At 62.6% G+C, this 13,516-nt stretch overlaps 1 protein-coding gene across 4 annotated transcripts in view; it reads right to left on the reverse strand.

Annotated features, from left to right (window-relative positions):
* Positions 1-9,961, reverse strand: part of WIPI2 (WD repeat domain, phosphoinositide interacting 2) — a 31,926-nt gene extending 21,965 nt beyond the window's left edge. For 2 of the 4 annotated variants that reach the window (XR_011384417.1, XM_008251210.4), the window contains exons 1-3: positions 9,672-9,935; positions 7,621-7,674; positions 4,112-4,194 (exon numbers count right to left, since the gene is read on the reverse strand). Coding sequence is in view for 2 of the 4 variants with exons in the window: in XM_008251210.4 (XP_008249432.3) it covers positions 4,112-4,194; positions 7,621-7,674; positions 9,672-9,745 (211 nt within the window). In the remaining 2 variants the exon portion in view is untranslated. Of the gene's footprint in view, positions 1-4,111; positions 4,195-7,620; positions 7,675-9,671 lie in introns of all 4 variants that reach the window. The other 2 variants (XM_017339076.3, XM_017339077.3) reach the window with 2 other exon arrangements.
* Between the last annotated feature and the right edge of the window lie 3,555 nt (positions 9,962-13,516).

Here is a 13,516-nt window from a genome sequence, read left to right on the forward strand (position 1 = left end):
CCACCACGCCACCGGTGCCCAGACGGCACCAGGCCACCAGTGCCCAGATGATACGCCACCAGGCCACCAGTGCCCAGACGGCACCAGGCCACCAGGCCACCAGTGCCCAGACGACACCACGCCACCAGGCCACCAGTGCCCCGCCGGCAGCGCTCGCCGGCCCCGGGAGGGGTGAGCCAAGCTGCGGGCCTCAGGCACCGCAGGCCCTGCTCTCAGGACTCGTCCAAGGCGGGCTCTGCCAGTTTCTGTCCAACTTTCTTCCTAGTGACAGTGCCTGGGAAACTCAGGAAATTAATTACTGAATTGAGGAGCGCGCGCTGTTTGGCTTCTCTCGGCGCTGTTTATGGCTGAAGTGGGAAGGGCAGAGGGAAGGCTGCCCGAGGCCTGCAGCTCCCCAGGGATGCAGGCTACGAGCTGGGCGGCTGACAGCGCCTCGGGCCGGATCCAGATCAACCCTCCCAACAGCACGTGGGCTGGAACAGGGATGGACGCCGGCAGCCCTGGCTCTCCGACCTTCAGAGGCAGGCACGGCCCCAGAGCACACGGTGCCCAGTCCCTGGGGCTGAGCAGGGAGACTGCCACCAGGTGCTCCCCTCGACGAAGGCCGCAGGGACTTCTGAGCTGGGATCATCGCGCCTGCCTCGGGTTCAGAACCAAATATGCATGCGGTCTGTCTGGCAGCTCAGAACTTAGAAAAAGTAAAGAAAGCACACGACGTAGAACCTGAAATAACTTGTACATAGCAACATCTTACAGACAACAGATCTACGTCCTCTCCGCCCACAGCGTGGCGTTGTTGCACTCACGTTCCAGGGACAGAGGCCACAGACCTGCGCATTAAGTTTTCTTCACACAACGGCAACGGGACAGCGGGGAGTCCTGCAGCTTTCCCGTAGCTTGGAACGACAACACCCAGCGCTGCTTTTTCTCGTGTTCCCTGCTGTGCAACTGCTGGTCTGGTCCTTCCCCAGGACCCTGTGTCCCGGAGACAGTGACCGAGAGCGGAGAGCGGGGAGGGCAGCAGCCGGCCCGCGGCTCCCATCGGCGTGGGCTCTGCCGGGTCCGCTCACAGAACAACGCCCACACGGCCTTGCCCCCAGGAGCCCAGCTGCTCTCTAAGCAGACCCTCCTAGCGTTCAGTAAAAGCGTGGGCCCAGGAAAGGCGCACAAGTTCCGGCCAAGGGAACAGTGCCCTGCTTCAGTTTGAAGCTTCAACTCGGAAAACACCTCCGTCCCCTCCACCACCTACCCTGGAGGGCCGAAGGCCACTATGAATACAGAAACTGACACCACGCCGCCTTCCCGGGCCGCTCAGTGAACAAGACAGCACACGCTGCTCCCCCAGGAGCCCCCGGCAGTAACTGCACGCTGAGGGGGAGCCCGGGGACTCTGCGGGGACAAGCTGCGGAGCAGCGGCAGTGTGGTCACGGATCTTCACCGCCACGCAGCTCTAACAGGTGGCACCGTCGTGCCAGGGTCTGAAGAAGGCCCAAGGGGAGGGCCCAGGGAAGAGTGACAGGGATGCCACCCACAGCTCACCCCGCTCCCAGGCCATCGCCCACTCCCAGGCCACAGCCCACCCCGCTCCCAGGCCACAGCTCACCCCGCTCCCAGGCCATCGCCCCACTCCCAGGCCACAGCCCACCGCGCTCCCAGGCCACAGCCCACCCCACTCCCAGGCCATCGCCCCACTCCCAGGCCACAGCTCACCCCACTCCCAGGCCACAGCTCACCCAGCTCCTAGACCAGAGCCTACCCAGCTCTCAGACCACAGCTTACTCCATTCCCGGGCCACATCCCACCCATCCCACCCTGCTCCCAGGCCACACCCACCCCACTCCCAGGCCACACCCACCCTGCTGGTAGAAGGCAGCCCTGCAGAAGGCTCAGGAAGCACCAGGAGCAAGGCTAAGGCTGAACGGGGCCAAACCTAAGGGGGCCAAGGGGGCCAAGGGGGCCAGGGGGGCCAGCGGGGCCGGGGGGCCAAGGGGGCCAAGGGGGCCAAGGGGGCCAAGGGGGCCAAGGGGGCCAGGGGGCCGGGGGAGCCAGGGGGGCCAGGGGGGCCAAGGGGGCCAAGGAGGCCAAGGAGGCCAAGGGGGCCAAGGGGGCCAGGGGGAGCGAGGGGGGCCAAGGGGGCCAAGGGGGCCAGGGGGGCCAGGGGGGCCAGGGGGAGCCAGGGGGGCCAAGGGGGCCAAGGGGGCCAGGGGGCCAAGGGGGCCAGGGGGAGCCAGGGGGGCCAAGGGGGCCAGGGGGAGCCAGGGGGAGCCAGGGGGGCCAGGGGGAGCCAGGGGGGCCAGGGGGGCCAAGGAGGCTAAGGGGGCCAAGGGGGCCAAGGGCGCCGGGACGCCTGCAGGCCCTGCTGGAGACAGACACACCTGCAGCTCACCTGACATGCAGGGCACCCGGTGGGCTGGGAGGGCTCCTCCTTCCGAGTCACTGGCACAAAGCAGCGGCCCCTTTCCTGGGGTCATCAGCCTACACTGTGTGCTCACCATGGGCCCCAGGCCCAGTGAGTGACAGTCACTCAGCGCTGGCCCTCCGGGTCTACTGCGTGAAGGGAATCGCCCACAGCCTCCCGATCGGTGAAGCACCACCCCACGGGGCGTGACCCTGGCCCTCGCAGTAGGCAGGAACTTCCAGCTCTGGGAGACGACTGAGATGATCCAGCCTCTCCCGACCCACGTCCCTGCGTGGCAGGTTACAGGGCGCCGCGAGCCCTCCACTCGATTCCCTGGACCGAGGACTCGCACCTGGGCTGCTCCAAATGGTACATTCGGGGGGAGGAATGTACAAGAACTGGTAACCCCGCCTAAGTGAGCAGAAACACAAGTGAACGAGAAAGTGGCAAACACACGGAGAGACGCTTCCCGCACAGCGCAGACAGCGGCCGAGCACGCGCAGACGCCCAGCGCCTCCGGTGCTCAGGGAAACGCGAAGCTGAGCTTTGCCACCCCACCGGTCAGAACGGCTACAGCCAACCCCAGTGCCAACACCCGCGCTGGCACTCCCACATCACGGCGGGAAAGGAAACCGTGCAGCCCCTCCCCGCCGGGCGGGCGTTCTCTCCCACCCACACAGAAGCCTGGGGCCGTGAATGCCATCAGCCCACACGGGCTCCAACACGCGACCGGCGGAACAGACCGGCGCATCTACCACGGACACTACTCGGGAATGCAATGAAAGGACAGCAGCTCAGGGACGTCCCAGGCAACCTATGAGCAGAAGTGCCACTCGAGGAGCTGAGTGCCTCCACCACGGGTCACTGTTGAAATGGCCAAGCTGCTGAAACAGAAGAGACCAGCGGGCTGCCCGGGCATCGGCGAGGGGCAGGAGCCACCCAGTACCTTACGGTGGTGGAAACGAACACCACACACGCGCACAGATGGGCGTCAGCCCCCTGGCTACGGCATGGACTGCAGTCCCACGGGATGTTCCCACTAGGGGAAGGGGGCACAGGGTACCCAGCATGCGCGGCCCTTCTCACGACTGCGCACGGGCCTGCAGCTGCCTGCACGGGGTGGAGCCCACGGCGCAGCACCAGTGTGGAGGCCTGACCAGCTGTTCATTCACAAACACAGCCACACACACCGCGAAGCACATGCAGACATCAGTCCCACACCTACGCACGCCTGCTCCACCCAGAGAGGAAGTCACCCACCCACAGCCCCGCGGAGGGTGACCGAGCGAGAAACCAAAGCCCACAGCCCATGCCCGCTGCGCACCGCCTCTCTGCCGGGCAGGCGCCCCCGCTGCTGTCAATCCACAACTCGAGAAAGCCAGTCCCTCCTCCAGGAGTTAACATTCGCAGCTTCCTGGAAGCCCATCGTGACAGGCAGACAAGCAGTTCCAAGGGGGAGAAATTAACAGAATAGCCCAAACAGTGAGACACCCTGTGTGCCCGTGACTGTGCGGCTGGCACAGCGCCAGAGACCTGGAGCGGTACCCAGACTGCCTCCCGCTGCCCGCTCACACGCACTCTGCAGGAGGGGGGACCGGGCACAGTGTCTGCACAAAGTTAACCACCACCCTGTGTTTGAATTTAAGATTGCATTGCAATTCCAATACAACTTGTCTATTTGTTAAGAAGGGGAAAAATAAAGCAAACACTTACTGCATTCATAGATCTGTTCCAGCTTATCCACAGAAGAAAGGGAGAAAAATTTATAACCGGACTTACTACCAACAGCTAGGGACCTGAAAAAAAGCCAAATTCAGAAATAAGAGCTGATGCAGGCAACGTGATCACGCACACCCTCGCTCCCAGCCAGTGCTGCTCAACGGCCAGCATCCCTACCAAGCCACACGGTCCAAGTCACTGCAGCTCCCATCAGCGGCGTGGCAGACAGACGCCCCACGGCCAGACTACACACTCTTCTGTGCAGCCGGTCCGGCATGTCGGGGCTCCCGTGAGAGCAGTGACTACAGGCAGTGGCGACTATGCAGGATGCGTCCGCTCTAGCGGGAATCACCCCACGCTGACACGTGTATCAAAACGTCATTGTGCACCTTAAATACATACATGCAACTGCACTTGGCAGCTGTACTTGAATAAGCTAGGAAGACGTTTAATAAACGTAATAAAGACAAAGCAAATAAACCAAGAAAACAAAAACAAAAAAACTAACCTCTATGCAACGTTACAGTTTGAGACATGAACTAATCAGTGCTAAATGATTCCCTGGAAACGAGTCCGGTCCCCGGGTGATCTGACGCGTGGACCAGAGGCGTCCGAGGCTCAGAGGCGAATCCCCTAAGCCTCTGCAGAGATGTTTACGATCCCGGTGACTGCAGCGCTCCCTCTGGGCTTCGGTGAGGCCCGTGCACAGCCGGCCCGAATCCCCCGTGCTGGTCCTGCTACCGCTGCACGGAGAGGTGGACACGAGACCAACCCCAAAACTAACTTCGAACTCGGACTGAGAAGACCGCACCGTGCCCGAGTTCCCACATCTGTCGCCGACACCCCCGAAGGGGCTCAGAGAGACCTCGAGAGCGCCCAAGAGCCGCAAGCTCGGGGCTGGTACACGAGACAAGGCGTTTCCTCTCCCCAGGACGTGCTGACCGTAGAAAGCAGAGGCCAGGAAGGGTCTCAGAACCAAGGGAGCGCGCGTGAAGCGTGAGCAGCCAGACTCGAAGCAGCAGGCGCAGGGGCCAGCGTGGTCTCCCGAACACAGGTGGACCGCGAGCCCGCTGGGAGGCAGGCGCTTCGCCCCGGCGGGCCTGCCCAAGACAAAGCCAGAGCTATTTGAACGATCGTGCCATCTATTTTAAAACTCTGACTTCCAGTCTCTCTTTCATAAGAATGTGCGAAAAATCCATTCCAGGACGGCAGCTGTAACGTGCACTGCTGATATGCAAAGTGACGCTGGTTCCTCTTGGAAGTACAGAAGAGCTATAATCAAACTCCGCCAGCCACAGAAACATCTTCTCAAAAATACTACACTGCGCTGATGACATCAGTGAAACAACCAGGCACCGCCGGTAAATATTCTGAAATTAGTGATGAGAAAAACCAACATTCAGGAGGGCCCAGGGTCCAGGAAGGCTAACACAAACAAAATCTCAGCACCCCAGAGGTACGGGCACAAGTGTTCCGGAAAACACTTCCCACGCAACGAAGGTCTGCTGTCAGGCACCAAAGCCTTTGCCCCTGACCATTTCCAGGTTTTGAAAAAGCATTCTTGAACCATCCTGGGCACGCCAGACCCAGGCCAACTCCTGAAGTGAGGGCTCCACACGCGCACAGCGAAAGGCCGGAACAGAACCAAGCGCGGAGCTCCTCCACCTGCCGCTCTGCAAAGCCCTGCTTTCCCTGAGCGCCCTGCCGCGCGAAGCCCCTCTCTTTTTCTGTTTCCCCACTGACTCGGACAGCAAACCACCCAGCCTGTGAGCAGAGAGGCCGCGCCCACGGGCAGGAGCACCGGGCCGGAGAGGGAGCCTGGGGTGGACGCCTCCTGGTCCTCGCCCTGCTCCCTGGAGACAGAATTTGTCCACCAAGCCTGACACTTCTCCCAGTGTTCAGAAACAGATGCGGGACGGTAAGTGTCAAGGAGGATCTCAATCCCACAGCTCTACTCTGCCCTGTCCTCAGTTAAGAATCAGGGGCAAAGCATTCCCAGTCTCTCCTGCCACAGCAGCCACGCCGGGACACGGAGCTCAGACGGGACAGGCGTCTTCGGCTCAGCCACCGCAATCCGGTGCACGCACCACTCCCAGAAGCTGTTCCACCGACGCCTCCTAGCCAGCCTGACCCTACCACGACAGGCGTGCTAACGGGACATCGGCCTGAAGAAACCGTCTGATTAGCAAAGGTCGTGTGGGTTTAAGTTAACACAATGAGATCCGGTATCGATGAAGAGAAAAAGTAGCAAACTACAATCACAAAAGTGCTGTCTGTTACGCCATTCCTATCACAGCTGTCTTCACCTGCACCTGGCGCTCTCCCCAGAGACCCAGAGACGAGGCCGTCTCCCGCCAGGCAGGGGGCAAGCGCCACCTCCCAGGTGTGCTCGGAGCCAATCCTCCATCCTCATGGCACGTCTAGAGCTGCCCTGGGCGCCGACTCCGGCGCCTCTGTGGGCTCTGGTCCTGATCCGGCCGGCTCTGCCTTCTCCACCGGCAGCTGGGGATCCGTTTCCTTCAGCACCTGCCAGCCTGAGCGGTGCTGACGGCATCTGCTTCCTGATCGCCCCGTCCTCGGTTTAAGCCTTCTAAACCTCTTTTGGACACTTTTATTAGGGTTCTGGCAGAGAGCCAACACAAACGCTTTGCTGAATCCATCTTCTTTGGCTTGAAGCCTTCATCACTGAACACCCAAGACCGCGACTTCCAGGAAGAGCAATTCCGTATTTCCCATCTTTTTCTTGACCTCATCCTTTCGCCTCTGGTCCCAGACGTGAGTCCATCAGGGCCTCCCCTCTCATCACCGTCTTCACGGGGGGACACGCTCCAGTACGTGGTTCCCTGGCCGCTGGCCAACACTGCCATCGGGGGGCGGCCGATCCGGCCCCACCTGCACGGTCCCACGGCCTCGCGCTCAGTCCCCCGGCAGCGCCCGTCTTTCTCAAAAACCACTCTTCAGGGTCCTCCGGGGGTGTCATCACTGCTCACCGAGAAGGCAGGCCCGAACCAGGGCGTCAGCTGGCCTCTCCGCTGACTGCATCTCGCTCGCCCTGAGGTCACCACTGGACAGTGTCCCCTCAAACACGCCCTGTGCACAGCAGACAGAACCACCTCAAACCTCAGGGCTGAGGCCACTTCAGTCCACAGATGAAGAGCAAAGCACCGGGACCCTCCCAGAACCGGGCCTGTGACCAGAATCACAACGCGTGGGAGGAGCAATGCCTCCACGGGGCCTCACCCCCATGGGCCCCTGACTCGGCTTCTCCAGAGGCATCACAACTCCGCGTCTACACACCAGATCTGCAAAGTCAAGCCCCTCACTTTATCCTACCCGTTCCAGAAAGGTTCAAAACCGGACAACTTCCCGCAAGCTGTGGCGGCCACTGGAAAAAGCCCAGGCCTGATACTTGCGCTAAGGGCCCGGGGATCGTGCCCGCTTAGTAACTGAGCAGCCAGAGGGTCCTCCAAAGCGTTACTCCCAGGATCCGAGACGGCACTAACCAGTACACCGCGAGATCACCGCGCCCAGCGCCTCTTGCTGCCTCTGGCATTGTGCTAGTTGAAACAAAAAAGAAACAAGGGAAACAGCAAAGAAAAGTTGGTCACACGATCAGGATAAGAATCATGAAAAAAAAAAAAAACTACCACAACACCTGTAGTCCTAATACCAGGGCAAGAGGCAGGACACACAGCGCGACACACAGCAGGTGCACAGCTCACACGTGAGACACAGGGTCAGACCCCCGCGCGGCACACGGAGGCTGCTGGGTGGAACGGCTTCCGAGTGTTCTCCCTGAACACAGCACGTGTGGACTCCAGGCCAACAGCCTTCCTCTTGCTAAAAATCACGTTCCTCAGCCACAGGCAGTTCTGGAGGTCAGGGGCGAAGAGAAGGAAACCAGACAGCCCCCCCCCCCCCGCCCGGCAGTCGTTTTAATCTAATAAGCTTTGGTGTAATCCTAATTTGCTACTGCGATTCGTTCAGGAGCTACATCAAGGTCTCCTGGGCAAGTCCAAAGGACGGCAGAGAGAACTCCTCCTGCACCACTCACCCCGGGACTCAGAGGGGGGAAGCGCCCGGGGCATTCCTCCACACTCCTTCCCCCCTGGGGGCGGGGGGCGTGGAGCAGCATTCCTCCAGGACACTCCTTCCCATTCCTCCCTGACACTCCTCCATCTCCATGACAAGGGGAAGCCTTCCCCGCATTTGACTTCCCGCTGCTACAAATCAACAGGGACAAACTGAGAAGCCTGTCTCTGAAATTCCCTAACTTATCCCGGGCCTGGGCCCTCAGGACGCTTCCTGTTTCTTGCTGGCCTTGAAACACGGAGAGCCTCCTGGCTCAGGATCTGTCTGAAATTCCCTCTGCCCTCCCTGGATGGTCTGGTCAGGCCACGTGCAACAGGCTGTGGGAACTGTGCGCTGCCCTGGCCTTCGGTCCTGCAGAATGACAGTACTCGCTGGTCCCACCGTTCGGCTACGCTGCGGTTTCTGAATCAATCCACTGTCCCCAGGACCCCACTCTAGAGGCAGAAGACCAGCGTGGCAGAGCGCAGGAGGAGCCGGGACTCGGAGGCCGGCTGGGACCAGGTGATTCGTTCAGGAGCCACATCAAGGTGTCCTGGGCACCCCTTCCCGCTCTCGGCACTGTCCACGGTGCTCAGTGCACCTGCTGCATACCACAACCACTTGTTAATCCAAAAAAAAAAAAAAAAAAAGGGCGACTCATCTGCCACTTTGCGAATTCCACGGGGCCAGCGACAGCCACTTAGGAGGATGCCAGATGACCCGCCACTCCTCCTCCTCCTCGCCTCACTTCCTCTTACTCACTCCCCAAGATGGCTCTCCTCCCTGCCAGCCCCACCACTCAGCCTTCCTTCTCCAGAAACCTCATCGGTCACCCATCCCCGCGGGTCCCCGGGGACAGCCCCCGGCCCGCATCCCGGCAGACGCCCCGCCTCGGGAACCCCGGGGCCTGGCGTCCTGGGGCCCTGGGAGCGCCGGGATTTCTGCCCCGTCTCCTTCCTGCCCCGGGGAAGGGGTCAAAGCCACCCGCTCAGGACAGAGAGAGAGGGAAGGGGGTGGGATAAGGGCGGGAGCCGGGGCCCTGAGCGTGCAGAGGAGGAGGGCCTGGGGGGCACACGCAGCAGGGGCTCCCCGCGCAGCCCCGGCCCGCCGTGCTCCGGGACCAGCGAGCTGGCCTCTCGCAGAGCCTGCGTGTCCGCGGCGGGGGCGACCCCGGCCCCGAGGGGCGCCCGGCCCTCCGTCCCGGCCTGCGACCCCGCCGAGCCCGGGGCGGCGTGAGGCGGCGAGACCCCACCTCGCGGCCCCGACCCCGACCGCGACCCCGACCCCGGCCACGACCCCGCCCCCACCACGACCCCGGCCCCGCCCCCGACCCCGGCCCCGACCGCGACCCCGGCCCCGCCCCCGACCCCGACCGCGACCCCGCCCCCACCCCGACCCCGACCCCGCCACGACCCCGACCCCGACCGCGACCCCGGCCCCGACCCCCGACCCCGACCCCGCCCCGACCCCGGCCAGGCCTTACGTGTTGTCCTGGTTAAAGTTGGCGAAGAGCAGCTGGCCCGCGCCGGCCTCGCCGCTCTGGCTCGCCAGGTTCATGGCTGGGCGCGCGGATCGGCCCGGCCGAGGGGCGGGCGGGCGGGCGCGCGCGCGCGCGCGAGGGCGAGTCGGGCTGCGCTCAGGCTCGGCGCCGGGCCCCGCTCGCCGCCTCGCTCGCCGCCACTCGCTGCTCCGGGATCAACCGCCGCCTCATCCCGACCCTGCTCTTGTTTATGCTCCGGAGCCGGGGCGCCCTGCGCGCCTGCGCGGCCCCGCCCCCCGCGGCGCGCGCCGCGGCGGCGCAGACGCACTCGCAAGCCCCGCCTCCTTCCCTTCAGGCCCCGGGAGAGGGTTCCGGCCGAACGCGCACGCGTAGAGGCGCCCGGGGAGGGGGGGGCAAAGGTACGAGCGCGACTGAGACCGCGCATGCGCACGGGGAGGCCCAGCCCGGCGTGTGCTGTGTAAGCGCATGGCGGCTCCAACACCGGAAGTGCCCCTCATGTGCCAATCATGCACAAAGCGCTTGAGCGTCTTATTCGATGCTCGCTGCAGCCCTGTGTGATGTGACTGCACCGATTGGAAAGCCGAAGCTCAGAAATACTCAGCCGTTTGCCAAATGTTAGATGCGAGAGCGGGAAGCTCCTGCATTCCCTCAGGCGCCATCTCCTCTGGGTCCCCGGGAGAGGATTCTACCTTAAATGTATTAATTCATCAGTATTTAGGGGAGGCTGGCGTTCTGACGCGGCGGCCTCCCGCCCCTGCGAAGGCTGCGGACGATGGCGGCGGCGTCCTTGGGCCCCTGCCACTCAGGCGGGAGACCCCGGTGGAGTCTTCAATAATAAATCTTTAAAAATGTTTGGGAAGCTCCTTTCCCGTGAACTTTTCACTCAGAGAAATTACGGAGGAGGAGAGATTTAAATAAAAGGTTACGCAGCCACGGGGTGCACCCACTGAGGTCACCCGGCCTGGACGTGAGGGGCGGGGCTGTGCAGCCAGGGAAGGCTTCCTGGAGGAAGGGCTGACCCGAGGTTGGAGGAGTAGCATTACAGGACGGCGGTGCCCCGTGTGGCCGAGGTCAGGGAGAGAGCGGACCCGCTGGAGGACGCCCTTCTCACGGAACAGAGCCTGGGCAGGATTGGCTGGAGGCCAGGATAAGCTGGGCACCGCTGAGACGCTGCCCCGAGAGCCGGGTCATTGCCATGGGGGTGGTGAGCTGGCCCGAGGTGGGCGGGACAGTGGCGTCAGGAGATCAGTCAGCCCGAGTGAGCCCCGTGCTGAAAGTCCTTGAGGAGAGCACGTGGCTTCAATGGAAGCCATAAATCCTGCTGCCTTCCCCGCACTCTGATGGTCGGCCCCGCAGTCCCACGGGCTCCCCACTCTGACGGTCAGCCCACAGTCCCACGGGCTCCCCCCTCTGACGGTCAGCCCGCAGTCCCACGGGCTCCCCACACTGACGGTCAGCCCGCAGTCCCACGGGCTCCCCACTCTGACGGTCAGCCCACAGTCCCACGGGCTCCCCCCTCTGACGGTCAGCCCGCAGTCCCACGGGCTCCCCACACTGACGGTCAGCCCGCAGTCCCACGGGCTCCCCGCTCTGACGGTCAGCCCGCGGTCCCACGGGCTCTCCACTCTGACGGTCAGCCCGCGGTCCCACGGGCTCTCCACTCTGACGGTCAGCCCGCGGTCCCACGGGCTCTCCCCTCTGATGGTCAGCCCGCGGTCCCACAGGCTCCCCACTCTGACGGTCAGCACCCAGTCCCACGGGCTCCCCGCTCTGACGGTCAGCACCCAGTCCCACGGGCTCCCCACTCTGACGGTCAGCACCCAGTCCCACGGGCTCCCCACTCTGACGGTCAGCCCGCGGTCCCATGGCCTCCCCATTCTGACGGTCAGTCCACGGTCCCACGGGCTCCCCGCTCTGACGGTCAGCACCCAGTCCCACGGGCTCTCCCCTCTGACGGCCAGCCCACAGTCTCACGGGCTCCCCACTCTGACGGCCAGCCCGCGGTCCCATGGGCTCCCCACTCTGACGGTCAGCACCCAATCCCACGGGCTCCCCCCTCGGACGGTCAGCCCGCAGTCCCATGGGCTCCCACTCTGACGGTCAGTCCACGGTCCCACGGGCTCCCCACTCTGACAGTCAGCCCGCGGTCCCATGGCCTCCCCATTCTGACGGTCAGCGCGCAGTCCCACGGGCCCCCACTCTGACAGTCAGCCCACAGTCCCACGGGCCCCCCGCTCTGACGGTCAGCCCGCAGTCCCCGGGCGACAGGAGGAAGGAGAATGCTCTCCCGGCTTGGGGCAGGCAGAGTCGTCTAAACAAGCACTTGGTGACCACAGGGTCAGAGCTGTCTCCCGTTTCTCATCAGCTGGAGCAGGGTTCGCCCCGTGGGTTCGCACCCGGGTTCCCTGGCTCGGAGCCCCAGCTGCCCCTCCTGAGCCCAGTTTGCTGCCTCGGCAGCCCAGGGCAGGCGGGTGACGCTACCAGAGCCAGCTGCCCACCGCCCACCTGGGGGTCGTGGATACACAGCGCCTGACCCCTGGTGTCTGGCTGCCCTGGAGCTGGCTGCTCTGGGCGTTTAGAGAATGAGCCAGCAGCCTGGGGCTCAGTCTGTCTCTGTCTCTCTCTTTCTCTGTTTCTCACATAAAAAATTTTTTAAAGGTTTATTTATTTGAAAGTTAGAGTTACAGAGATTGAGAGAGAGACAGAGACACAGAGAGAGAGGTCTTCCATCCTTTGGTTCACTCCCCAATTGGCCACAATAGCCAGGGCTGAGCCAGGCCAAAGCCAAAAGCCAGGAGCTTCTTCCAGGTCTCCCACGTGGGTACAGGGGCCCAAGCACTTGGGCCACCTTCTGCTGCTTTCCCGGGCCATCAGCAGGGAGCTGGATCAGAAGTGGAGCAGCCAGGACTTGAACTGGTGCCCATGTGGGATGGATGTGTCCCAAGTGGCAGCTTAACCTGCTGTCCCAAGACACTGGAACCTTCTCAGATAAATTTTTTTTTAAATTAAGAACATATGTTAATCAAAATAAATCATTAAGGGCAGCCTCAGTGTGGGATACATACATTCATACATTAACATTTTTAAGGGGTCATCTCTTGGGTGTAGTGGGTAAAGCTGCTGCCTGTGGGGCCAGCATCCCTTATGGGCACCAGTTTGAGAGCCAGCTGCTCCACTTCCCATCCAGCTCCCTGCTGGTGTGCCTGGGAAAGCAGCAGAAGATGGCCCAAGTGCCTGGGCCCCCGCGCCCACATGGGAGACCCGGAGGAAGTTCCTGGCTCCTGGTCTTGGCCTGGCTCAGCCCTGGCTGTTGCAGCCATTTGGAAAAGGAACCAGCAGATGGAAGATTCCTCTCTCTCTCTCTCTCTCTGCCTCTGCCTCTCTGTAACTCTGACTTTCAAGTAAAATAAAAAAAAAAAAAAAAAAAGTGGAGCATCTAGTACTTGAACTGGTGTCCATGTGGGATGCTGACACTGCAGGCCGCGGCTTTACCCGCTACACTGCAGTGCCTGCCCCAATAAATCTTGTTTTAAAACTTTTTTTTTTTGGGCCGGCGCCGCGGCTCACTAGGCTAATCCTCCGCCTAGCGGCGCCGGCACACCAGGTTCTAGTCCCGGTTGGGGCTCCGGATTCTGTCCCGGTTGCCCCTCTTCCAGGCCAGCTCTCTGCTGTGGCCAGGGAGTGCAGTGGAGGATGGCCCAAGTGCTTGGGCCCTGCACCCCATGGGAGACCAGGAAAAGCACCTGGCTCCTGGCTCCTGCCATCGGATCAGCGCGGTGCGCCGGCCGCACCGCGCCAGCCGCGGCGGCCATTGGAGGGTGAACCAA

This window comes from Oryctolagus cuniculus, chromosome 19, assembly GCF_964237555.1.
Source record: "Oryctolagus cuniculus chromosome 19, mOryCun1.1, whole genome shotgun sequence".
NCBI classification, from domain to species: domain Eukaryota; kingdom Metazoa; phylum Chordata; class Mammalia; order Lagomorpha; family Leporidae; genus Oryctolagus; species Oryctolagus cuniculus.